We start from the raw sequence: 27654 nt of genomic DNA on the forward strand, positions 1-27654 counted from the left end.
ATCAGCCCTAGATTTTCTTCTCTCCCCAGCTTTGTGAAAGCAAGAGAGCTTTCCAAGAGATAGGTAGACAGCATGCCTTTCTTATGTGGTTTGATCAGTCAGTGACTTGAACAGAATTTGTCCCTGAGAGATGGTATGAAATGCCTTTATCCTGATATCCTTGGCTGGCAGTGAGGAAAAGGTATGATCTCTATCAGTAGTTTTCAAACAGGGATGGCTTTGCTCACTCCACACCCCGTCCCCCAACCCCAGGGGACATTTGGCAACATCTGGAGACATTTTTGATTGTCCGGAGAGGGTAGGTACAACTAGCATCTAGTGGGTAAAGACCAGGGATGCTGCTGATTGGTGGAGACCTGTGAGCTTCCTTTAGCTAATAGTTTTCCACTTTTAGTTTGCTGTCCAGATAGTCAACTTGGAAAATGTCATTTCAGTTTGAGTATTTTGGAGCTTTATACTAAAGACAAGTGTGGAAATCCTACACAGAGAGTAAATTTTATATTATCTTGATATAGATTTACATTTAAGTGCCTTTATAGATTTGAAGTTGTTTCTTTTTCATCTAGTTAAGGCCTTTTTTTTTTTTGGCTGTGTTGGGTCTTCGTTGCTGCGTGCAAGCTTTCTCTAGTTGCAGCAGGCGGGGGCTGCTCTTCATTGTGGTGCACAGGCTTCTCATTGCAGTGGCTTCTCTTGTTGCAGAGCACGGGCTCTAGGGCACATGGGCTTCAGTAGTTGTGGCGTGCGGGCTCAGTAGTTGTGGCTCATGGGCTTAGTTGCTCCATGGCATGTGGGATCTTCTCGGACCAGGGCTCGAACCCGTGTCCCCTGCATTGGCAGGCGGATTCTTAACCACTCTGCCACCAGGGAAGTCCCTAGTTAAGGTCTTATTCATAGTAGTTTGGATAAAAGTCTTCAAGGTATATTCATAGATTGTTTCTTTTTCTTTGTGTAGTTTGAAGTCCTGAAGAAGTACCTTGATGGCGGTGGAGATATCCTTGTAATGCTAGGAGAGGGTGGGGAATCCAGATTTGACACCAACATTAACTTTCTCCTAGAAGAATATGGAATCATGGTTAATAACGGTAATTATTATTGTTGTTTTAATAGAGGCAGTAATTTCCTGTTTATTATTTATATCATAGTCCTCTGGGACTAACAGTACAATGGAAAAAGCCCTGGGCTGTGAGGGTGCATGGTCCAGGATTCTGGCCTCACCGGCAGTCTGAATTTTCTAGTGCTAGGTTTCTTCCATTTATAAAATGAGAGAGATTGGAATATAGTTCCAGGATTCCTTTCAGGTCAAAATTTGTATGTGTCTATAATATCAAACTTACTTCTAATCTAAGAAACGCCTTCCTCTCTTTTTCCCTTAAAGATGCTGTGGTTAGAAATGTATATTATAAGTATTTCCATCCTAAAGAAGCTCTAGTTTCCAATGGAGTCTTGAATAGGTAAGCATATTGAAAACAGAAATGACTTTGCCAATGACTCTCCCCTTTCCTACATGACTCTTCCCTTCTCCCTCTCACACATTCTTTTCTCTGGCCCTTTTTCCTTTCTTGCCTTTTCTAAAAATTTTATTATATCATAGTTTATTTTATTATATTACTTCTCATCCATCAAATTGCATTCCTCCCATCTTTTGAAACCTTACTCCACATCACCTTTTTGACGATCAGAATATATTCAGTTGCAAGTAAAGAAAACCCTATTTGGATGGGATTAAACAATACAGAGACTTTATTGATTCATGTCATTGAAAAGTCGAGAACTAGGGCAGGCTTTGGGTATGGATTGACTATAATATTCATAAGGTCATCAGGGCTCCAGTTCCATTTCTCTGCAGTTCTCTTGGCTCTGCTCTCCTGTTGTGGGGGAGCTGACTAGTTTTAACAGTTCCCAAATTTGTATCCTCATGCCACACCATTTAGGGCAAGAGCATATGCCTTGGTCCCAGCATTCCCAGCAATAGTAGACCTGGGGTTTGCTGTGACAGAAGGCATAGAATGCCCTGGTGGCACAGTTATGTCATATTTTCCACCCCTGGAACCTAGGATGAAGTCAGTTTTTTCTCATCCATTGGATCCTAAAACATAAATTAAGAGCTTTGAGAAAGTGAGAAATGAATGCATGAGGGGGCAACAACAGGGGCCTTCTGGGAGCTTTTCCCTATATTCCAAATGATTCATTCCACACTTGAACTTGCCAGGTACTCTGCTCGGTCTGAAGATAGAGAGTCTAGGACACAGGACTAGAATGCGGGTCTAGTACATATACGGACCTTTCCCTCAGGACTCAAGAAAGAGGAACTGATTCTTATATTTTCATGTTCACTTTTGCAGGCTTCCCAGTAGAGCTGTAGGTGTGTAGGAGTACCTTTATTTGATTTTTAAGAATGGTATTTTGAACAAGTCTGCACAATACTTGTATCTAATTCATAGTTACTATTAATGAATGGATTGTGAAATTCCTAAAATTTTTTGTTTACTAGATTTTAATTTTTTTCTTCAAGGGAAATTAGCCGAGCTGCAGGGAAGGCAGTGCCTGGAATCATTGAAGAGGAGAGCAGTGGAAACAATGCCCAGTGAGTGTTTTCTGAGGCCACCTGAAGAGGATGTATTTGCCATTTGAAGAGTTTTCTTTTTCAAAGCGAAGCATTTTCATTTCTGATTACAAAAGTAATTCTCACCAAAAACCAGATTGATCAGTTCAAAAGGAAGAAAATAGAAGTCCTCCGGCGTAAATCCATGCCCCTCTCCCCAAAGATAATCCTTCTTAACAGTATTTAGATTTTTTTCGGGAATTCTCTGGCGGTCCAGCGGTTAGGACTCCGTGCTTCCACTGCAGGGGGCATGGGTTCAGTCCCTGGTCAGGGAACTAAGATCCTGCATGCCGCACTGTGTGGCCAAAAAAAAAAAAAAAAGGTATTCAGATTTTTAAATTTTTTTTCATATATAAAAATAGAGTTAGGTACTTTATCCTTTTTATGACTGGATTAAACTGGATGTATCCTAATCTACTCAATCTCCTATTATTGAACATTTAGGTAGTTTATAGTATTTTGGTTTAATAATACCACCTAACATTCATTGAGCACTTTCTGTGTCACAGGCATGTATTATTACCTCATTTAATCCTCACAACAACCTATAAGGTTGTTGACAAGATAACAGTTTAATTGCCCAAGCTCACTTGACTAGTAAGTGTCAGAACTGAGTTTCAAACCTAGGCAGTCTGCTCTAGGGCCTGTACTCTTAACTTCTTTTCCTTACTGTTATTATAAACAGTTTTATATTATCATAAATAACAAAGCACAAAGTAAATGTCTTTGTATGTACAATTTGTGCACTTAATGCTAATATCTTAGTAGGCCAGATTCTTAGCATTGCCAAATGCGATGCATTGCCAAGTCACCCTCCAGGCTTTTGTAACATTTACAGTCCCTGTGAACAGGCCCCTTTTCCCTCTCTTGCCAGCATGGAATATTCTGTTGAAAATGATACCACTTTATTTTAACTTGCAATTCTTTTTTCTTTTCTTTAATAAGTTTTTTTATTTTTATTTATTTTATTTTTGGCTGCGTTGGGTCTTCGTTGCTGTTCATGGGCTTTCTCTAGTTGCGGAGAGCGGGGGCTACTCTCCGTTGCGGTGCGCGGGCTTCTCATTGCGGTGGCTTCTCTTGTTGGGAGCACAGCCTCTAGGCACGTGGGCTCTAGAGCGCAGGCTCAGTAGTTGTGGTGAACGGGATTAGTTGCTCCGCGGTATGTGGGATCTTCCTGGGCCAGGGCTCGAACCCATGTCCCCTGCGTTGGCAGGCGGATTCTTAACCACTGCGCCACCAGGGAAGCCCCAATTCTTTGATTATTATGAATGGGATGGCTTTTAAAGTCTACTGGCTGATTGTATTTATTCTGTGAATTCCTGCTCACTGCTTTTTTGCCTGTTTTTCTATTAATAGTTTGTCTTTTCTTATTCAATTATAAGACCTCCATGGGTTGCAAATGTTTTTCCCAGTTTACCTTTTTACTTTGGGGTATTTTGCCCCATAGAAGTTGAATGTTTTTATATAATTAAAGCATATTACAAAGCTCTAGTAGTTAGAATAATGTGATACTAATATAGAAATAGTGAAAAATAAATTAAAAAATTAGAATCAGATCCAAAATATGTGGAAGGTAGGGGTTATTAGTTTATAGTTAAAGTGACATTTCAAATTATTGGGGAATGAATGGTATAATTTTTTTTTTTTTTTTTTTTTTGCGGTACGCGGGCCTCTCACTGTGTGGCCTCTCCCGTTGTGGAGCACAGGCTCCAGACGCGCAGGCTCAGTGGCCATGGCTCATGGGCCCAGCCGCTCTGCGGCATGTGGGATCTTCCCGGACCGGGGCACGAACCCATGTCCCCTGCATTGGCAGGCGGACTCTCAACCACTGCGCCACCAGGGAAGCCCTGGTATAATTTTGGCTAATCATTTGGAAAAACATTTCCATTTTCATGCCACGCCCCAAAATATATTTCAGATGGATTAAATCTTTAAATATTAAAAATGAAACCATAAAAAGCACTAAAAGAAACTATAGGTGAATGTTTTGTAATCTTAGAGTACAAAAGACCTTTCTTAGTATGAAACCAAGGTAAAGTCATAAAGAGGAAAATGTATAGCAACATATATCATAAGTTGACATTTTTGACATTCAAGAATCACAATCTGATTCTTGGTGAATAAGTGAAAGAACTGTGGACTTGGAGTTAGAAGGATTTAGAAGTTCCTGACTTCATGCCTTACTTGCAGCGTGACCCAGGGCAAAGTAACTCTTAGCTTCAGTTGCCATATCTGTGTAATGGGGACAGTATTAATCTTACAAAGTTCTTGGGAAACTCCAGTGTGGCAGTACGTGTGGAAGTGCTCTGTAAGATAGAGGGCATTGTACCTTACCTGTGAAGTGACCATCATTACTTCTCAGTAGTTGTCGTGAAGGGCAGATGGCAGGTTGTTAATTTCCTGGGTCATCCCGGAAGCAGCACAGTGTCTTGGGAGGCTTTGAGGTGGGATAAGCAGTCCTGCTTTGTGCTTTGAAATATCTTGACCTAATGGAGTCTCAAGCTCTCATTTAGCCCCATTTTTTATCATGTCCCTTTTTCCTTCTCCTACTCAGCCGTAGCCGCACTGACTTTGTTCTGATTCCTTAAGTATGCCAAGCTCTGTCTCACCTTAGGGCCTTCACATATCTGCTCCCTCTTCCAGGAGTATACTCTCCCAGCTAATCTTACTCATTCACACTTGGTTAGAAAAACTCCTGTATTTGTTTTGGGGGTGGGTGTTTAACCTTATGCTTAAAGTCTTACCAAAATGTCAGTCTGATTGATTTCTTAGTAATAATAAAAGAAATAGAGGAGTGTAAATAATAGCTTGACAATTTCTGTCATATAATCATTCTACCTTCCTCCTTAAGAATGATCTCCCTTGAGTGCGTTTGGGGAAGGTGTGGGGAAGAATGTGCCCTGACACCCACAGAACTGTTTCTCCCACTTATGTTTTCTTCCTCCTTGGCAACTGCTCATTTTTTTCTGTTCTTGTCCTGGAAATCATGGGCTGCACCCCCCTTACTGGGATACTACTGGGGTAGGGGCGGAAGGAGGAGAATGGGGAACATGGGGCAGGTACCACTTCTCAACCACGGTGAGACACAGAAGTCATAGCAGTAGGTGAGACTTTACTGAAGGGATGGGGAAAACTAACACTGGAAGGAAATAATTTAAAACTTAAGCTAAAAAGAATGGTCTAAGAGAAAGGAAAATTAAAATCTTCATAAGGAACTCTTCATGGGTATTCCCTCTGCCCATTCCCCCTCCCCTCCTGCCCCGGTTTCCAGTTGTATGCTTTGGTTTTAAGATTCTCGTTTCTTTCCTTTCTGAGGACACTTCCTTCAAACAAATACCTTTGCAGAGCTCCATTTTTCTTTCACTAAAACCCTAGCCCCTCCTGCAGGGGTTGACCTCCTCTAGGTCTGCACCCCACCCTTATCCCCTCCATCCCACACCCTTTCTAGGAGTACATTGCCCCAAGTACTGATTCACTCAAGACACTCGCAGTCTTTGCTAGGACAGTGGAGAGTAGAGGAGGGACTCCAAAGCAGGTCTGTGTAAAAGTGTCCAGTGTGGGATAAATATATGCCTCTATTGATATAAGCACTCAACAGGTAGCATACCCTTCTGATGACAGATACTCATTCTTAGAGATAACATCAGTCAAATTTATAAGGGAGAGGAAAGTATTTACATCTAAGACATTGTTACACAGAGCAGGCTCATGTATGGCTCTGGTTCAGTTCTTAGATGAGGCCCCCTCTTCTTCCTCTTCCTCCGTTGGGCTACTTTATTTCTTCCAGTTACAGTCATTTACACGTACGATTGTAAATTGTTAATTTATACTCACATTTCTTAAAATGCTTTATTAAACCTGTAGCTAGAGTGATACTAATTTTAAGTTAACAAACCAAAGCTTATAGAGTATTTTGTTTGTTTGTGACTTGCTCAAGAAACACTGAGATTACCTTCAAAAAATTTTTATTCATTAAAAAAAAACCTTGAATATTTCTTTATTTCTTTCAGGGCTCTCACCTTTGTCTATCCTTTTGGTGCCACATTGAGTGTCATGAAACCAGCAGTGGCTGTTCTGTCCACAGGCTCTGTCTGTTTCCCACTTAACAGACCCATCCTGGCTTTCTATCACTCGAAGGTACAGCCTTTCTTAGATAAGGGTGGATGTGTAATTTTTATTACTGAAATAGGAAGAACTACTTTAGTTTCCGTGGGGTTTCATATATTTTCTCTTTTTTTTTTGGCTGCGCCACTATGTGGGATCTTAGTTCCCTGACCAGGGATTGAACTCATGCCCCCTGCAGTGGAAGCTTGGAGTCCTAGCCACTGGACCACCAGGGAACTCCCATATTTTCTCATTGGTCTTCACAATAGTCCTGTGAAGTAGGATTTCAATGAACTACCTTTTACTTATGGGGAAACAGTGGATTGTCCAGTCATTGATGGAATCAAGACTATACCTAGCTCTTATTCTAGATCCAAAGCCTTTCCACTGTAGCATGAGGCCACTGTAGTATAACTGTCTCTGACTACCAGCTCTCACCCTCAGTATAAGAGAATCCATTCAGAGAAAGGTTGAGTTAGCAGCCTATACCACAGTGCGCAGAATTGTGCTGCTGGTATTTTAGTGTGTCCCAGGAAAACATACCAGAAGACTAGTTGTTCAATTCTCATCCTGGAAACCCCACAAAATGTGGGAACAGGTGGTCCCAGAGGACACAGCCGTCCTCATTATCACCCCACATATCCACTGCCTTTTAATTCATGTTTGCTGAATTCACCTTCATCTGTCTACCAAGACTTGGAATTCACCAGCTGACCTCTCAGTTTTTCTCCAGAGACTTGCATGTCTCTAGCTACACATGATTCTGTTTTTCTTTGTGGGACCTAAGTATTACTTTTCCCTCTTATATTTAAAAGCTCTGACGTCATTTTTATTAGGAAGTAAATAAATGTCTACACTGTGTTTGAAAGATGATATGTAGACAAAATTGGTATAGCTATTAATGGTAGTTAGTCTCTTCTAAACAGCAGGAAATACTGTTTTAAAATTAAACTGTTATTGGACTTCCCTGGTGGTCTAGTGATTAAGACTCTGTGCTTCCACACACAGAACTAAGAACACACAGAACTTAGTCCGGGAACTAAGATCCCGCATGCCCCACGGCACGGCCAAAAAAAACCAAATTAACATGTTGTTAAATGATTCAAGACATGGAAATAACTGTTTACATTAAATGTCTGTTTATAGGCACAAAAGTAATGAGACACCATCTTAAGGGGCCTCTGGTAGTATAATACTAGAACTGTTATAATTATTTGATTTTCTAACTGTGCACAGAGATTTTACCTGGCTTAAGCAGTGGATTTTTATGGAGCATCTGTTGGGTACAGAATTCTGTGCTAAGTGTGGTGATTCTTCTAGAATGCATGAGATTATCATGTGCTCATTGCCTAGCTATTTAAAGCCCATTTTCTCCTCCCGATAGGCTTTCAGTCCTGCCTTATAAACACAATCTTTCAGAGAGCTTGTTGCCTGTCACTCTTGTTGGTGAGATGAAGCAGTGATCCCAGGGAGAGGCTCCATCGGGAACCCATAGCAGCGCCAGGCTAGCACCGGGGCGTTCTGCCTCCTTGCCCAGGGCCATTGCCTTCCTTGAGCTTATCATGGTCCTTTCTAGGTCTTTGGTTTACTGGGATAGACTCATTAACATTGAAGGAGCAAATTGGTCCTTGAGTAGACATACTCTTATTTAATTGGAACAAAGTATAGACAGATGCTGGAAAAGGAAGCTGAAGACAATGGTAGAATCAGTCAGGACAGAATAAAAGGATTAAAGGATGATGCATAATCTATTTGAAATAAATGAGGTAGGGAAAAGAAAGTACAGTTGACTCTTGAGCAGTGCAGGGGTTTGAGGTGCCAGCCCTCTGCACAGTGGAAAATCGTGTGTTACAGAGTCAGTCCTCTGTATATGCGGTTGTGCATCTGAGAATTCAACCAACCACGGATCGCATAGTACAGTACTCTTTACTATTGAAAAAATGCGCTAGTAAGTGGGCCCATGCAGTTCAAACCCATGTTGTTCAAGGGTCAACTGTATACTAAGGAAAAGATAATATAAATCTGACTGTGAGTAGAGGTGTAGGTATTTACTCACCTACAGGGATTCAGATCGCAGCCCAGTTCATTCAGTCACGTCCCTGCTATTTCTATAGAATTCCACCCAATTCACTTCCTATTCTCAGTAACCTATCTGTTTGCAGTGGTTATGGTATAGTAATCGTATTATTTTTCCTCTGAAGCATTTGCTTTTAATGTGGGACAGGTCAGAGTTTATTTTGCAAATTTTGTTTTATTTACAGAATTTGTGCATTTGTAGCTCAACAACTCTGCTTAGGTGTCATTCTTTCCCAGCGTGGTTGCAGTTGTGCCTGTTCTCTGTATGCGATGTTGCTAGAAAATCTGATTTCATTTTGTGTTTTTAATATTGCACTGTTTGTTTTCTCATTACAAAAATAATATATGCTCATTGTAGAAAGTTTTTTAAATGCAGAGATGCACTGCTCTGAGGCAGCCCAGGCTGACGTTTTGATCATTTTCTCCCACTTTTGCTTGTGCCTCATTTTTGTTTACTTGCCTCACAGGCTTTAAGCTCCAATAGCTGTACAATTGATGGTACACTTTTTTTTTAGCCTAATGTTATGACAGAAGCATTTTCCCATATTATTGAGAAACCTTTCTAATATATAATTTAACAACTGGGGGAGGTTCCATTATTCTTAACCATATTTCTGTGGGTGGACATTTGGATTTGTTTCTAATCTTTTGTGATTATGACTATAAAGTTGTGCAGAGTTTTTGGTATATTTTATACTGCTTTGTTGCGTTTGTTGACAGTTTCAGCAACGTTGTGTCAAAGAAGTTACTTCACTAAACCTGACCAACACTGTTTATAGTCATGTTTTTCTTATTAATCTGATAGGAAAAAGTACTTTGTTTTGATTTTTTAAAATTACTAATATTAAAGTTTTTATTATTAACCAGTTGTTTCTTTTGTGAATTTTTCATGCTTGTGGCTTAGTTTTCTGTTTGGATCTTAAATACTGTTTTTTGGTATTCATAAATGTCTAAATCTTTATAGATTATCTATGGATTTGTCTGTTTTTTCCTTTAAGATTATGATATTCATTTATAATTTCACTAACAATGGGAAAATACTGTCGAACGAATTCACACTGCTTTCTATTAATGTCAAATTGAAGGGTATAGAAGTGTCTAAATTGAGAAGCAGGTTGGAATATAGGTGTTACGATAATTGACATTTCTAGACCATTAAAATACCCATGTGGATTGGCACTTCTTAGTGTATAAGACATTTGCTCACATGGTTGTAATGATAAGTGTTTGGGGACTGAAATGCACGTGGTACATTTTGGGATCTGAATATCTGACACTGCTTTGTCATCAACAGAACCAAGGTGGGAAACTGGCAGTGCTTGGCTCATGTCACATGTTCAGTGACCAATATTTGGATAAAGAAGAAAACAGCAAAATCATGGTAAGCTCTTCTCTTTTATCTAATGAATAATATGTATGATTTTCCTGTCATTAAAAAAAAAAAAGTACTGCTGCGTTCATCTAGTCATTTAAAACCAGCTATTCAGAACCCATTATACACCAGGCACTAAGGATACAAAGATGATTCAGGCATAGTCTCTGCTCTAAAAAAGTATATAGGACCCTGAGAGAGAATGTGAGAGACAGAGAAGTAAATCCAGAAGGACGTGGCGAGTGTTTCTAAGCACACCACCCCGGGCTGGGAGCCACCCTGGAGAAGTGGGGAGGAGCAGACCCAAGCCGGGCCTCCCGTATAGAGCCTAGGAACTCAAACTTTCTTCGAAAAGCCACGGGGAGCCCTTGTAGAGTGTCCAGCAGCCTTGGGCATAGTCAGATCTGTGAATGCAGAAGATGGAAGGGAGAGGGCAATCTGGAGCCAGTTAGGAGGCTGGCAGAGAAGGAACAAGGACCTGAATGAAGGCAGGGAAGGTGTCAGTGGGGGGAGGGGCTGGCCAGCACAGTGGGATTTAGGAGGGGTTATGATAGGACTGTCCCTGATTGAGGCGGGGAAGGAGGGAAAGGCATGGCAAGTGCAAAGGAAACATGTCCTGTGAAGGGTGACGGGGTGCAGGCCAGAGCTGGATGTTGGCGTGATGCCGGTGACTCACTCAACCAGAGGGAGAAGGTCCCACTGAGCTTTCTCATTAATGAAATAAGTTCCTTCAGCCTTAAGGATTATTGTCTTATTGAGAGATTGATTTAAGATCTCGTTTCTGGGAATTCCTTGGCGGTCTGGTGGTTAGGACTCTGCACTTTCACTGCCGAGGGCTTGGTTTCAGTCCCTGGTTGGGGAACTAAGATCCCACAAGCTGTGAGCTGCGGCCAAAAAAAAAAAAAAAGATCTTGTTCCTGTAGAATCTACACGAAGTTCCAGCGTCTTTATCACATTCTGGGGGCATCTTATTATATTGTACTTTTTAAGTCCAGACTGTCATCAGCACATTACACAGGGATTGTTTCAGAACAATGAACAAATTTTAATAAATTCTGGCTGGTGATTAAAGGTTAGAGTGCCCTAAGATAAATGATAAATTTCCAATAATAAAAATGGCACTAGGGTAAGGAAAACTTTGCAGTTTTCATATTATTTCACCAAGATAAGGGTGGCTACACTTTTTCAAATCACTGGTGGGTATTCTCTTTCCCTTTATCATTTTTCTTGATTGGTTTAATTCCCTAGTCCTGCCCTCAGCTTTCTCAAATAACCAAATGGGTAATTCTGTGTTTATTTTTTTTAATTTAGGATGTTGTTTTCCAGTGGCTCACAACAGGAGACATCCACCTAAACCAGATTGATGCTGAGGACCCAGAGGTAGGAGGTTGTGAATCATTAAAAAAAACTTTGAAATGAAAAATGGGTCCAGCTTCTCAGCACCACTTCTAACAGTTCCAAAGGAATATCTATCTCTTACTTTATCTGTTAGACAGATGGCAAGAAGTGATGCTTTTTAAATTTATTTATTTATTTTTGGCTCTGTTGGGTCTTCGTTTCTGTGCGAGGGCTTTCTCTAGTTGTGGCAAGCGGGGGCCGCTCTTCATCGCAGTGCGCAGGCCTCTCACAATCGCGGCCTCTCTTGTTATGGAGCACAGGCTCCAGACGCGCAGGCTCAGTAGTTGTGGCTCACGGGCCCAGTTGCTCCGCGGCATGCGGGATCTTCCCAGACCAGGGCTCGAACCTGTGTCCCCTGTATTAGCAGGCAGATTCTCAACCACTGCGCCACCAGGGAAGCCCAAGGAGTGATGCTTTTTGGCAAGACGAAGGCCATGTTGTAAAAAAATAATAAATCAATGAATTATATAATTCGTCGTAGAGTTCAGTGGGGTGGGAGCCTCTCTCTGTATATGTAATAATTGGAATTTAATTTAATGTATGCCCTCTGGCCCAAACTTTCAGAGTCAGTATCTCTAGAGAAATACTTCTTTCAAAAATATGAAGGGTAAAAAATTAATTTTTTCATGAAGAAACAAAGATCATCAGAATTTAAGTTTTAAACTCTCATTTTGTTGCCTTTAGGAATAACAATCCTAAGGGCATTATGATAATACTTATCAGACAAATCAGAGTGGTGAGACCGGCACTGGACTAGGAACCAGTAACTACATTCTAGGTCCCACTCCACCATGAGCCCTGGGACCTTAAGCAGGTTATTTCGGACCTTTTTCATCTTAGTTTTCTCATTAGTTTTGGGAACACTAATACCTGTGTTCTTTGTCTCACAGGATAATTGTGAGGCCTAAATGAATAGATGTAAATTTACTTGTTAAACTAAAGGCTGTAAAAAGGGCTGTATATCTATCAAGACGTTAAAAAAAAACTCTTGTATTTATTATCTACCAAGCACTGTATATCACATACTTCCACATAAATCATCCTGTTTAAACCTCACCACAGCCCTGGGAGGTAGATGGTCTGATTCTCATTTTACAGATGAGGAAACTGAAATTCTTCAGGATTGTAATATGCCCAAAGAGCAAGCAATTACAGAGCTGGGACTCAAACCCAGGTCTCCTAATTCAAAGTCTACTCGTTCTTCCTTTAGTTCTGTGTTTCTTAAACTCTGAAATGTCAGGAAAGTGATTTCTTGGCGATGGGTAGCAGGAGGTGGGCAGAGGCCATCAGAAATGGCTGCCCACTGACTGCTCCTGCCCTCAGCTGAGGACTGACTTCTCTGGGAAACCCAGGGGCTGACTAGGGTTAGCAAACACGAGAGCCCTATGTCTAAAATACTCCCTTACATGGAAACATTAAGTGTGGAGCAATTTTGCTTAAATTTCTCCTGAAAAGTGATGTTCGCCCCCAAAACAGAAGAATTGGGGTACAGCCAGGAATTCGCTTTGCAGGTCTCACAGGACCCAACTCTGAGTGGACGGCATCTCTGACAGCCGCCAATCCTACTTAGAGTGTCGTGGGTCTAGGGAAGCAGCACTAAGAGGTGCTGCGTCTGCTCCTGTCCTGTGTGGCCACTTTGCTCCTGCTAAGTTTCTGTCATTCCTGTTTTCTAGCTGAGGAAGCTGAAGTAAGTAAATTCTTCAAGGTTCCCACTTCGATTAATACCTGCTCAAGCCATTCTTAACGCCCACTTCAGGCTGATTCCGGAGCCTGAGCCTTTTCTACTGCTCTGTTGTTCACACTCCACCACGTGTGACACTGGGCTGGTTCCAAAGGGAAGAAGCATCAGTAGAAACCAGAGGAGGGGAGTGTTGTTAAGGCCTTTCTCTAAAACCGTGCAGTTTCATATATCTTCCAGTTGTGAGACCTGGTGAAAAACATTCTTTGTATTGTAAGGCTTTGGAAAGTAAAACACTGGACCCAGTGACATTGTACAGTAAGAAATTCTGAAAATCTAAACTTCCTGTGATTTCACATCAGATCTTATTATGTTGGAATGGGTTTCAAACCCAGACAATAGCCCAGTTTCAAATGATATTTAATAAAATAATAGTTTGATAAAGAGCTGAAGGAATTTACATAACAAGTTTTAACCTCAAAATCTGCCAGGAAGTCATGAAAACCAGTGGTCTTGGGAGCACTCTTTTTATTTATTTATTTATTTTAACATCTTTATTGGGGTATAATTGCTTTACAGTGGTGTGTTAGTTTCTGCTTTATAACAAAGTGAATCAGCTATACATATATCCCCACATCTCCTCCCTCTTGCGTCTCCCTCCCACCCTCCCTATCCCACCCCTCTAGGTGGTCACAAAGCGCCAAGCTGATCTCCCTGGGGAGCACTCTTTTTATGTTTCTGTCTGGACATCTAAGTCCTTGCTACTTGTCTGAACTAGGATTTTGTAGCAGGCTTCTGTGCGGAGCTAAGAATCAGCCACGGGACCTTTGGGATTGCTGGGCCCATACTTAACTCTGTGCCGTGACCCGAGTGTATGTTCTGCCATAGTCAGCACCCTTGTTACTGCTCTGACCTTCATCCCTGTCCTATTAGAGGGTTGAAGCCTCTACAACAGCCAAATAGTGCTAGGAAGGGCATTTATTTGTTGATGCTTCTCCCCCGTTTCTTGTCTAAAAAAAAAGTTTGAGAATTGGGGGAGTTTTCGACGCTTGGGATATAGGGAAAAGTGAGCCTGTGTGTCTTGACGTCTCATTTCCGTCACGCTCAGGCACGTTTCCCCAAGTGCTGGCTCTGGAGAATGTGGAACAGTATGTTGTGGGTGACTTCAGAGACCAGTTTTTAAAACTATCACCAAGTTGGCCTTGTTAGAAGTCAAGGCTAAATGCAGTTCAAAGGGAAATTAGGAATACACAAGACTCCTGGTTGCCAGCATGCATTTATTTAAACTTCAATTTATTGCTCGACTAGGTAATGCCTTCACATAGTTTGGAATTCAAAAGCATACACAATGAACAGTCTTCCTTCTGTCTTTGCCCAGCCACTTGGTTCCCCTCCCCAGTGACAGCAGTCTTAGCAGTTTCTTGTATGTTCTTCCAGAGAGATTTTATAGAGAGATGAATATGCATATGTGTATGCTCTCCTTCCCCCTTGTTTTACCCAAATGGTGCTGTGTACGCTTTGTATATACACTGTCTAGCACCTTGCTTTTCACAATTACCAGTATGTCTTGGAGGTTTTTCTGTACTTATTCATAAAGAGCTTTCTTTTGATTGTTTTTTGTTTTGTTTTTTGAAAACTGAATTTTCCATTATTTGTACTGTGGTATATTTAACTAGTCTCCTATTGATGGTCATTTAGGTTTTCCCGGTCTTTTACTGTTACCAACAGACAGCACATGTCATCATTAAGGGTTCTCAGCAGTGCTGCAGGCATGTCCTCGGCTAGGTGAGAAGGGCTGGGGTCTAGTGTCCAAGGAGGGGTTGCCTGTGCTGGGGTCACAGGTGGTTCGAACACAGGACAGGAGAGAAAGCAGAGTGTACGGCCCAGATGCTAGTGGGTGGAGAGAGGATAGATGTTGAAATGGTAGCTTGTGGACTTTCTTTTATGATTGTGTCTGTTTTCTCACTGATGTAGAAAATAAGATCATCAGCTAAAATTAAGAGATAGAAAATCATATTAGATGGTTGAAGTGACAGAAGGAAAGTGTTGCCTACGAGAATGGGAAAAGGGAATGATCTTGAGAATTTAATTGATGGCTGAGCACTCAAGATCAGTGTGTAATGAAAAGGAGACCAGTCAGCAGGGTTGTGCGTTTCTCCAGCCATATTCAGCTGTGTGCGGACCAGCATGAATCATTGCAGAGCTGAGTTTTGTCAGCGTTGGGGATTACCCAGGTGACCTTTGTCCTTCTTTCCACCGAGAGTGGCTTATTTAAGCTTTAGTTGTCAGTGACCATGAACAGTGAGGTGTCTTAGCAAGAGAGTAGAAATATTGCAGATTTAGACCTGAGGCGCTGGAGACCAGACAGAGTAAATTCTTGCCCCTGCTATGCTGAAAGGAACCCTCTTGTGGCTTTCAGATTTCCGACTACATGATGCTGCCCGACACGGCCGCCCTGTCCGAGCGGCTGCGAGTGTGTCTCCAGGAGGGCGATGAGAACCCTCGGGACTTCACCACCCTCTTCGACCTGTCCATCTACCAGCTGGATACCACTTCCCTCCCCAAGGTCATCAAGTCAGTACCTCGGCTCCCTCAGATGCTCTGCACGCCATTGAGTGTTCGGTTTGAAAACACTAGCCTTGGGGGCGGGAGTTAGGGGCACGGCAAGTGCGGTGTGCAAAACGTGTTCTCAGACCTGTGAGGAGGTTGGCCGAGACAGCTGGGAGTTTGGGGCGGGGCTCGATACAGAGGAAACTGCCAGCAGTTGTCAGTTCCTGCTGTGTTCCAGGCTCTGTATTGGACATTTAGAGAAACCAACTTGTTCCGGTTTGCCCAGGACATTCCTGATCTGAGCACAGGGAGTCCCACGTCCCAGAGACCCCCCTCAGTAAACCGAGGTGGGCAGTCACCCTGTAAGCACTCCACACTGTCCCTTCATTTAATACTTTCAGTGGTCCTCTGAGTTACCTGCCTCACTTCCAGCTGAGGAAACTGAGGTTTAGAGAGGGAAAGGATTCTCCCACGGTGGGAGCAGGGATCTCAAGCCAGGCCTGAGTGTCTTTCAGGCCAGTCCTTGACTCTGTTTCATGCCGGCTTTGTTGGTGGTGTTCTGCATCCCTAACAACAGGGGCAGGGCCTAACACTTTTGAGCATCTCTGGCCTGGCACAGGATCTACATCTGGATAAACCAAAGGCTGAAGGCACAGCTACAGATGATTGTCTAACGTCCTGGCCCTGTACTTATGTTCAGGGTCATCAAGCACTCATAGAGCTCTGACTGTGCTGAGCACTGTACCTAAAGTGTATGGTTTTATGGAGGAGACAGACAAAAGCTGTGATGCAAGGTTAATCTAATGCTAAACGTGAAATGTAAAACTGGAGGCCATGGCATAATGAGGAAAGAGAATTCGATTCTGACTGGGGTGAGCAGGGAAGGCTTTAAGAAAGAGGGGCCGTTTTAGCCAGGCATTGAGGATTTCAAAAAACATTTCTGGGTGACTTGTGTCTGCTTGGCCCTCTGATGGATGGCGCACTTTAAGGGGTGAGAGGATTTCAGGAGATGGTTTGGGGTGTTGGGAGAGAACATTCTGCAGGGAGGTTGCTTTCTGAGCAAAGGCAGGGTATGTCCAGGCAAGGAAGTTCATTCCTAGTTGCCATTTGAACTGCATTTAGCCTTGACTCCTAACAAGTACCGTGTTAATTTTTTTATGTACGTTGCTTTATCATGTACTAATCACAATACAGTTATTATCCCTGTTCTACGTATGAGGACACTGAGGCACAGAAAAAGTAAGCGAGTTGCTTAAGGTCACGCGGCTAGGTTTTGGTGGCACCTGAATTTGCATCCAGCCGCTCCTAACCCTGAACCTGGGAAGAAATTATCTGGAGATTTATTACTGTAGGAAGTTAGAGAGTCTCTGAAAAAGAGGACAACACTGACACCCCCAGAGCTGCCGGGGCATCTCTGTCACCCCCTCACCACCTGCGGCCTGCGGGTGGCAGCCAGGTTGTAAGTCCTGCCTGCACATTTGGCTCTTCATTTGCACTTTGGTTTTGAGCTCTGATGTTCTCCTTCTAACTCAGGGCTTTTCTTAGGATAACAAAGGTTCCATCAGGCTGCTCCGCTGGCTGCTTCCAGTCCGACCGGCTTCTGCCGTTTTGACTTGCTTCTCTCCTGATGCAGGTGGGCCAGGCCATCACGACCATTCTTCAGCGTTGAATGAGGGACTGATTGGAACTGTCTGCTGTTTTAGTGTCGGCAGAGTCAGGTGGTGGATGTTTCAGAGGCTTGGACGGCTCCTTTAATTGTATTTGTCTTTCATACCACAGCAAAGGGCAGGAGTTACTGGTTTACAGTTTCTGTATGGAGCTCTTAGGAATTTTTATTCGCATGTAACAACTTTTGAATGCAGTTTCTCTTTTTGAATAAAAATTGCATTCGTCATTAAATATTTATGTCAGCTGTAGGGTATTGCTCTGAAGTGACTTCATTTGTCCAGCCGGTCTTTATTGATGCCTGTGGGGTGTGAGGTAGAGACAAACAGTGTGGCGGTCCCTGCCCTCAGAGTTCATGGTGGGATGCAGAGTGAGACATGGGTGGTGAAAATGCACCACCAGAGGTCAGGCCAGAGTATTCTGGAATATAGAGCAGCCCCATTTCACAGATTTGTGTGTAGCAGTGGCATTTATTCTTGCCCTTTTCCCATATTGATCATCTTTCTGAATTAGGTTTTGCTTGCTTTTAAGATTAGCTTCTCCACCCATTCCCCACCCCCATCAAGTACATGTTGGCTACTAGTAGGAGGATGATTTGGGCAGGTGGTGAGCCGAGTGGAGAAAGGGAAGACTTAGTGGAATTTATTTTATTATTTACACAGGGCTTCAGCACAGTCAGCTCTACCTAGGGACAGAAAACAGAATGTCATGGCTAGAATGACCAAGGCCAGGACTTGGCATCAGGGTTCTTTGTGTGTGGGTACTAGAACCTTTAGCTTAGAACTGCCTCTAATTCTGCCATCTGGGTAGACTGAGTCGCGGGGCTTCTGGTTGGCAGGGATTAGCCAGGTCTGAGTTCTGACCTTGCCTTTGTTGCTTCCTAAGCACATGACCTTGGGGAGCTACTTCAACTCTATACCTCTGTTTCCTCTTCTGTAAGAGATTACACCCACTGTCCAGGGCTGTTTTGAGGATTACATTAAATAAGTGCCTCCCACAGGGTCAGGCACAGCACGTGGCATGTGGTAGATGCTCAAGAAAAGTTATTTCTCTTCTCTCCGTGGGGATCATCTGCTCATTGCTAGGATAGACGCCTCCCAAGCATCTTGGACTAGTGGAGGTGGTGACGGCATAAGCTCAGCTAGCCATCTTTCTGCGGTCATAGACCTGTCTCCTTTCTCAAAGCACCCCTACAGAGAAACAGTCATGAACTTTGTCCACACCCCTTGGCATTTGCTTGCTTAGATGAATTTTGAAAGGCCACAACTGAGCACACAATTTAAGTTGGGTGAGTGAGTATATTTTAATTTGCCTCATTCCCAGAGGAGGTCACAGAGCTAGTACAATCTATACCCCGATGCAGAAGGTCAAATTAAGGTTTGGGAGGACGGAGGCAAAGGGGAAGCTGCAATAAAAAAACTACCGTGGGGGAAGGTCAGCCCTTGACTCCATTAACTCCTTCGTGCCGTTCTCACTCCGCCACAGCTGCTCTGGCTGCCCTGCTGTTCCGTGAAAATGTCTCGCTCCCCGTTCCCTCTTCTTGCTCTGGCCTCTGCCTGGGACGCCTCTGAGGGAGACTGCCTGACCTGCCCCTCCCCTCACTCAGGGCTGCTCTGGCAAAGCCCCACTCCCTGCCCCTTCCCTGTCTCTGTCCCTCTCTCCAGATTTGCTTTTCTTCCTAATGCTTATTAATCCCTGGCATCTTGGCTTTTGTTTATTGTGTGTCTCTCTTCCGCTAGAATGTCAGTCCCATGAGGGCCTGCCTTGGTCTCTTTTTTCCCCTGCTGCCGTACTCCTGGCAGATAAAACTGCCTGGTACACAGTAGGTGTTCAGTAGATGTTTGTGGAGTGAATGAGCACACAGAAGTGCATATCCTGTGGATCTGTTCAGTCGCCAGAAGCAGACTTCAGATTTGACTCGTGTCTCTTGATGGTGAAAACAAATAAGGAAACACAGTGAGTTACAGGATTCATGGTGTCCAGTGGGTAAAAATTAAAAGCCTATTTAGGAGAAGCCCGATAGGAAACTTGAATGAACTTTCCCTTTCAGTTCTCAATAAAGTCATGCCGTCTGTTGCAGTAGAGAAGATTCCTGAAAGGATCATTACATTACGTGTAACAATACATTTTGTGTGATTTTTATTTTTTTTGCCAAAGTGCTGAGCCTCCTGATCGTTGGAGACGAGCACCGTGAGATCAGTTAGACATGCTTTGCATCAGTGTCTCATCTTGATTCCTGCTTTTTTATCTTCTTCTTAACACAGGGCTCACGAACAGCTAAACGTGAAACATGAACCTCTCCAGCTCATCCAACCTCAGTTTGAAACGCCGCTGCCAGCCCTTCAGCCAGCGGTCAGTGGGTGTGTGTGGGGCATCCTGCCGCGGAGCCCTGCTGTTTGCCCCTCCCTCACCAGCTGGCCTCGTGTGGGGCTGGCTTCCTCATGGGGTCATGTTTCTCTGGCTCAAAACATGCATAGAGACTAAACCTGTTAGTATTCTACAGGGACTTCCATTTGGTGTAGTTCCCAACTGAGGAATCACGGGTGTGGACCTCTCTGGCTGTTAAACGTTTCCTGTCTTGTGGGGTTGAAGGGCATGTATGAGAACACCTGGCTGAAAAGGAGGAAGAGCTTTGTGCTAGAAAGCTTTGAGCTCTCCAGGCAACGGGCACTCAGATTCACAGCACAGTTCTAAGAGCCCAGGGGACAGTCATGTGTCTATAGGTTATTTTTCAACATTCCAGTCCAGCGTGAGCTCCACTTGCCTTCAAAATTGTCTTATCCCACCACATTCTGGAAGGTTATGAGCCAAGTTGGCTTCACCTTGGTAACCTGAAAATCGGCCACAGTGGAAGTGTTTACAAAACAGGAAATGACAAATGCTACAGATGAGGCTTCTTGTTTTGAGTGATAGCTCAACATTTATCAGCACACCACTGCCTCATACCTGCAAATTCTGGCTATAAGTTCAGCACTTTCTACATTAATCTACATCTGTTTCCCCAATTTCTGTCCCTGAAGAACTCATCATCAGATGAGAAACGACTCATGCAATCAAGTGTTCAACACAAATTTGCACAAAATGCAAATAAGCCAGATAAGCCCCAAGCTGTGTGTCCTTGCATGAGTTGGTACATGCAAGGGCGCTGGTACATCAGCTTGGCGAGTTTGGCGGCGTGCTTGGAGCTGGTTCTACTGGGTTGCTTGCACTGGGCCGCCGTATTGCTTGCCGTGGCCTCATGGGTTAGGGCGGAAGGAGGTGATGGGCGCTGGGCGGTTCTTCGTCTCATTTTCCTTACATCTCATCACCGTCAGTTATGGCTTTGGATGCGCTCTTTCATGAAAGACTTTATTGCCTTTTAGGTTTTCCCTCCTAGCTTCAGGGAATTATCCCCCCCTCCGCTGGAGCTGTTTGACTTAGATGAGACGTTCTCCTCTGAGAAGGCCCGGCTTGCTCAGATCACCAATAAGTGTGAGTGTGGTCAAATTCTTGTTTGTTTTCTTTTGTGAGTTTTATAAATTGTGAATTTCTGAGATTTGCCCTGAAAGAAAGCTTAGAGTTTGTTTAGGGAGAACAGAATGTGAATGGAAGTATAAAAGCACAGTTTTTGTTTATTTCATGTGAATGATGTGGCTTGTTTCCCTAGGGGTCAGTTAGCTCAGTGAGCTAGAACATGGTGCCAGGCAGAGGCCAGGGTCTCAGCTTTAATTCCTGTGTGTCTTTAGTTCTGACCTGTTGGGTGACCCCAGGATGAATTCTGACTCTGGCTGCCTCTTAGCAAACCTAGGCCATTGGTCACAGGAGCCGCTGAATAAAAAAATTCAGTCAGGGCCAAGAGAATTACAGAGACTTCAAATTGGAAGGGATTCTAGAGAGATTCAAGTGTGCCCACCCTGACCCGTGGGTGAGGAAATGAGGCTCCGGGCTGCACAGCTGCAGGGTGAGTGATGTTCCCGACTCTCAGCCCCGTGCTCCTCCTGACATGCCCTTCCTCCAGCACAGCAGGTGGGCCTGCACACATGGATTCGGAGACAGAAAATTGAGGCAGTGACCCCACTCCTGGGAATCTAACCTAGGGAGATAAATGAAGGTACACAGATGACTACGACATTACTTATTAAAAAATAAAATACAGTTGGGAATAGCCTTAGTGTTCACTCACAGGGAAATGGTAGTAAATTGCACCACATTCAATCAGTGGGACAATATGTAGTCATTATAAAAGAGGCTTACAAAGGCCAGGGGGTGACACTGAGATTCCTAAATGAAGAAAGCAAGATATAAAACTGCACTTAGAGTAGGATCCCAACTATGTGAACATCTATATGTGCTCGAAGACCAGAAAGGAATGTGCAAAAATGAAAATAGTTCAATGTCAGACACCTTTACTGCATCTCTGTTCCATGCCAGGCATTGTGGTAGGTGCTAGGCAATCAGAAATTAGCAAGACCTAGTAATTAGTCCAGTGGGAATAATAGACCTGTGAAGGATCAGACCCTTTGACCATGCGTTTCTGTTTCTAGCGGTTTATCCTGCAGAAATCCTAGTAGAAATGCATAACAGAAAAGATATAGAGATATTAATTGTAGCATTCAAAAAATAGACAACAACAGTCTAATAGTCTATCAGTAGGAGAATTGGTTTAAAAAACAATGAGACAAAGTGGAATATTATACATCTGTTAAAAGAAAGATGTGGAGCATAAGCTTTGACTGGAATGTCCATGTTACATTGTTAACTGATGACAGCAACTTACAGAACTATTATAGTTTGATCCCCTGTTTTTACACATATGTAGACATGTAGACATACATGGCAGTAATTACCCTAGGAAGTATTGGTGGGGGTAGAGCTAGAGTGAGAGAACACTTCTATCATAACTTTAAAAATGCAAATCAGAGGGGAAGAAAAGAAATTACAGTATAGTGTAAGTAGGGCAGTAATGGCTGTCCATCCTTGATACAGGACTGGGGATGGTTACACAGAGAATTATGGATGATTTTTTGTTTCTTTTATTTCCTTTCCTATAATATTGCTATAGTAAATGCTATTTAAAATACCCCTGGGACTTCCCTGGCAATACAGTGGTTAAGACTCCACGCTTCCATTGCTGGGGGCGCGGGTTTGATCCCTGGTCAGGGAACTGAGATCCTGCAAGCTGCGTGGTGCGGCCAAGAAATTTTTTTAAAATAAATAATATAAATAAAATACGCATATGTCCTTCACATAATGATCCTTGCGGCAATCAGAGAATGGTACTTTGATTCCCCGCTGGTGGGTCCTGTTCTTTGTAACGTAGGAATGCCAGATCTGGTGATAGCGAGCCAGAACCTGGCTAGCTTTATTCTAATTAGGAGTGTCACACTTTTGTCCTAATTTACAAAAACAGCACATCAGAGATCTCTACAGTTTGTCACTGTTTAAGTCCTTTGGTCACATTACCCAAGGGAGAGGTGAGTGATCTTGAGAGATGTAGGAACCTGACAGGGATACCCAAACCACAGTAAGTCTGTACTTGGGGAAGGGCAGAGTCACGGGTGAACCTAACTGCCCCAGCTGTGCTTAGGTACTGAAGAAGACCTGGAATTCTACATCAGGAAGTGTGGTGACATCCTTGGAGTCACCAATAAACTACCAAAGGACCAGCAAGATGCCAAACATATCCTCGAGCACATCTTCTTCCAAGTGGTGGAATTCAAGAAATTGAACCAGGTACAGAACCCAGAAGGCCCACTCAAGTGGGAGTCCTTCCAGTGGTGATATCATCCATAAACTGGACTTCTCGTGTTCCATGCCATTCATTCTGCGGGCATTTCACTAGCTACTAGGTGAACAAAACAGGTGATGTTCCCTGCACTTCTGGGACATATATCTAGCTGGAGGAGACAGTAAACAATAAACGTAATATATAAGTAAATCACATAGGATGCTAGGAGATGATAAGCACTATTAAAAAGTAGAGCAGGGTCAGAGGGATCAGTGTGCTGAATGTGGTGATATTAAATTAAATAGGGTGGTCAGGATAGGCCACACTACAAAGCTGACATGGGAGCAAAGACTTGAAGGTGTTGAGGGAGTTGGCCATGGAGATAGCTGGGGGACAAGTGTCACAGGCAGAGAGAAGACCTGTGCAGAGTCCCTAAGGCTGGGCTCTGCCTGGCTTGTTTGAGGGACAGCGGTAATGCCTGTGTGGCTGGAGATAACTGAACCAAGGATGGAGCAGCAGGACGTGAGGTCAGCACCTTATGTTAGAAATCATCTTGCCCAGGGCTGAGGACCAAGAACTTAAAAATTATGCCTGGCCTTCATCTTGCGTATCCCTGGACAGGATTTCTAAAATTAAATGTCCAACCAAGGTTGGTAAATGGGCATTCATTTATATACTACTGATGAGAGAATAAGCTGGTTCCACTTTTATGGAGATATTTTTTATAATATCGTTCAGAAGCCCTAAATATATATATATATATATATATATATATACACATATATATATATATATATATATATATATATATATATGCCTTTGACCCAGCAATTCTAATGCTTAGAATTTGTCTTAATAATATAATCCTGGGATTTCCCTGGTGGTCCAGTGGTTAAGACTCCACACTTCCACTGCAGGGGGCACAGATTCAATCCCTGGGCGGGGAACTAAGATCCTGCATGCCATGTGGCGTGGCCAAAATATATATACACATTCTGAATGTGTGCAGATTTACCAGTCAGGATGCTCAGTGAAGCACTGTTTTAATTGAAGAAAAACTTTCATCTGTAGGGAACAAGTACCTAGGGTGCATCCATAAGATTAAGAATGTTTAGAAGGATGTTTAAGGACTTAGGAAGACATTCATGATACAGTGAATGGGGTGGGGGGAAAGGACTATAAAACAGTATAAAGAGAATGTCCATCTTTCATACACACACACACACACACTCGATTTTAGATGCTGAACAGAAAGACTGATTAGGATCTGAGCCACTACTGGCGGGAGCTGGCTCTGCTGTGTACTCATACTATAATATATGCCTCGTATGTGCCGGCCTGCTGCTAGATGTCAGGGCTGTGGCGGTGAATGCTGTCGTTGCTGTCTGCCTGAGCTACGTGCAGTGAGCGAGACAGGAACATCTGAGCAATTAGAGTGCTCTGAGATCAGTACCAGGAAAGCAACTCAGAGGCAAGGTATTGGTATACTTGCTCAGCACTGAAATGTGGGATGGGGGCCAGGTAGATTCCCAGCAGTACTTACCTTGGTGGCAAGGCAGGGTCAGGCCCCTAAGGCCAAGGTAAGAAGTCTGGTGTGGTGTCTGCATCAGTACCTTCAAATGTATTTGCTCCCCATTCATCATGGTGGGTGGTGGGCTGTGGTCAAAGCCCTGTCCTGGTCGTGAAAACTTAATCCTCGGGCTGGATTTAGCCTTAAAGCCCAGAGATTAGCTATGTGTCCCAATCAATGATGATTTAGAATCTCTAATCAAAGTCCAAAACAACAAAGAGTTCACATTTCAGGTTTCGAACTGAAATTCTAAAATTCTCTGTCTTATTCCCTCATCCAGGAACATGATATTGATACAAGTGAAACGGCATTCCAGAACAATTTCTGAGGACCAAGCCTCTTCAAGGATTTTCTGCCTCCAGATTCTCTCTTTATAAACTTTTTGAATTGTCCCTCAATTCTTTATCAAAATTGTCTATACAGTCTTTCTTCTATGAGCTGTGGAAGGTCTGTGCATCTTCTATAGTGCCCAGAGAGGGATAACATTTCTAACTTCTGTAAGGTATGTTCCATTTTTTAAATTAAACCTGTTTGAATCTGTATTTTTATAATTTATGCATCAGTCTTTCATTGAAGTCTTTTCTTTCGACTCCAGTTCTAGATTTGAGTCTCTTTTATCAGAAGCATAAATAACTCTCAAGCTTATGAATACTGTACAGCTTTTGGACTAGCTCAAAAGGATAGAAAACAAACTTAACCCACAGTCTGTTTGCCCCACTGTACCTAATGAAAAAGGTAAAATAGTTGATAGGTATCTTCTTTACATAGCTTACTCACTCCTTCATCTCCCAGCTGCACACAGGCACAACCATTTGGAGGCTGTTGCCTTCACCCACACTTTGTCCCTCTCCTCTGAGCTCCTGCCACTCAGTTCTATCATCGTTTTAGGTTATAATGCAGGGCAAAATGTGATCATCTGTCCCAAGGACAATGGGAGAGACTGTACCTGCTTGAATGGAGCAGTTGATGTGGAAATGCACAGCATTTGTGCAAATGTACTGGAGACACTGGGAACCAGCTTTGGGGAAAGCCTGAAAGCCAGATAGAAGATTACAAAACCACTGCCAGTGTGTAAGGGGTATGGTGCAATGGGGATAGCTTAGCTGGTGGGTTCTGTAAAGATAGAACTTTGGAAGGAAGGCCCTTAGGGGGAGTGTCATATAACTCCAAGAGGAAGTAACGGGAGTGCGGATTTAAGATGCTGTTGTAGGAAAGGTGGCATTCTGAAATAGATTTGGTCTGGGCGTTAGAGGTCAGGTTGGCAAGATTTTGAGCCTGACTGCCTGGGACAGTGGTGGAGTTTTTGGAAGACGGGGATTCTGAGGTGTGAGCTGTTGCAGAGCATAGGAGCCAGCTGAGACAGTGGCGATACGTGCAAGTGGTAATAACCAGTAAATAGCTAGAAATACCTAACTAAGGCTTAGGAAAGGTGTCCAGTCTCAAGACCTGAGTTGTTCACATGGACTTGGATAATTGAAGCCAGGAAAATAGTCTGTCGAGGAATTAACATTTTTGGAAGTTCATTTTTTGAAATTTGTATTGGAGTCTAGTTGCTTTACAGTGTTGTGTTAGTTTCTGCTGTACAGCCAAGTGAATAGTTATACGTATACATATATCTCCTCTTTTTTAGATTTCCTTCCCATTTGGGTCACCACAGAGCATTCAGTAGAGTTCCCTGTGCTATATAGTAGGTTCTCATTAGTTATCTATTTTATACATTTTTGGAAATTTAAAACCTTGGGGAGAAAGGCTCAAGTCACATCCTGAATTTCAAATGATTTTTTCACGTTAAGGCTCTGCAGGCTTCCATTCTCTGACACTGAAGCCCTAGTGCAGGGCTTATTCAGAGTAGCCAAGCCAGAACACAGTGTTAGGGATGGGGGAGGCCACTTTGCTCAAAGGGCAGACCTGGGGGCCAGCTGAGAACAAGCAGCTCTGGAACAGCAGGGAGTGTCATGGAAATGTATTTGGAATACGTTCCAAAAATGTGCTCAACAATTACCTCCCATCCCATGTGCTCTTCTCTTACGCTGTGGTTTTGGTTCTCCTGCCATTGAGAGGTGAGATCTCTGTTCCCTCCTTCTCAATCTGGCACTATGTTACTGACACTGTGACTTCTGAGGCTAGGTCATAAAAGGCTATACAGCTTCTGCCTGGTTCACTTGGGGCACTCGGAGCCTCCATACAAGTCTGTGGCCACCTGGATAGGCTACGTGGATATGCCACGTATAGATGTTCTGGCCAACAGCCAGAGGTCCCAACCTGTATGAGCATCACCTGCTAAACACGTGAATGAAGAGGACTCCAAACATGAAGTCACCCCTAGTCTGTTGAGTTGTCCTAGTTGAGTTCCCAGACATCATGGAGCAGAGACAAGCTGTCTCTGCTCTGACCTTCCTGAATTCCTGACCCACAGAATCTATGAACATAATAAAATGGCAGTTTTAAGCCATTAATTTGGAGTAAACTGTTATGCAGCAGTAGATAACAGTTTTGTTATTGAGGTAACACTGGTGTATAACATTCTGTGTTTCATGTGTACATTTCTACTCCTCTTGTTTCCTACAGTGTGCTCACCACCATAAATTTAGTTTCCAACTGTCGCCACAGTTGATCCCTTTTATCCATTTTGCCCTCCCCCCTGCCTCTTCCCCTCTGGTAACCACTACTCTGTTCTTTGTATCTACGTGTTCATACCTACAATTTTATTTTTTATCTTTTTATAAATTTACTTATTTTATTTATTTATTTTTGGCTGCGTTGGGTCTTCATTGCTGCGTGTGGGCTTTTAGTTGCAGCGAGCGAGGGCTGCTCTTTATTGTGGTGCGCGGGCTTCTCATTGCAGTGGTTTCTCTTGTTGCAAAGCATGGGCTCTAGGTGCACGGGTTTCAGTAGTGGCACAAGGGCTCAGTAATTGTGGCTCGCAGGCTTA

General features: G+C 43.2%; 1 protein-coding gene across 1 annotated transcript in view; it reads left to right on the forward strand.

Annotated features, from left to right (window-relative positions):
* The window catches only part of IFT52 (intraflagellar transport 52), a 32820-nt gene extending 7556 nt beyond the window's left edge, over nucleotides 1–25264 (forward strand). Inside the window, exons 4-14 of the mRNA XM_060284665.2 lie at nucleotides 953–1082; nucleotides 1376–1451; nucleotides 2513–2584; nucleotides 6613–6739; nucleotides 10077–10163; nucleotides 11466–11534; nucleotides 15650–15804; nucleotides 19710–19797; nucleotides 20808–20916; nucleotides 23012–23157; nucleotides 25003–25264. Of these exons, the coding sequence (XP_060140648.1) occupies nucleotides 953–1082; nucleotides 1376–1451; nucleotides 2513–2584; nucleotides 6613–6739; nucleotides 10077–10163; nucleotides 11466–11534; nucleotides 15650–15804; nucleotides 19710–19797; nucleotides 20808–20916; nucleotides 23012–23157; nucleotides 25003–25050 (1107 nt within the window). The 3' untranslated portion in view covers nucleotides 25051–25264. The remainder of the gene's footprint in view (nucleotides 1–952; nucleotides 1083–1375; nucleotides 1452–2512; nucleotides 2585–6612; nucleotides 6740–10076; nucleotides 10164–11465; nucleotides 11535–15649; nucleotides 15805–19709; nucleotides 19798–20807; nucleotides 20917–23011; nucleotides 23158–25002) is intronic.
* The last annotated feature ends 2390 nt before the right edge of the window (nucleotides 25265–27654 follow it).

Source organism: Globicephala melas, chromosome 15 (genome assembly GCF_963455315.2).
Source record: "Globicephala melas chromosome 15, mGloMel1.2, whole genome shotgun sequence".
In the NCBI taxonomy this organism is placed as follows: domain Eukaryota; kingdom Metazoa; phylum Chordata; class Mammalia; order Artiodactyla; family Delphinidae; genus Globicephala; species Globicephala melas.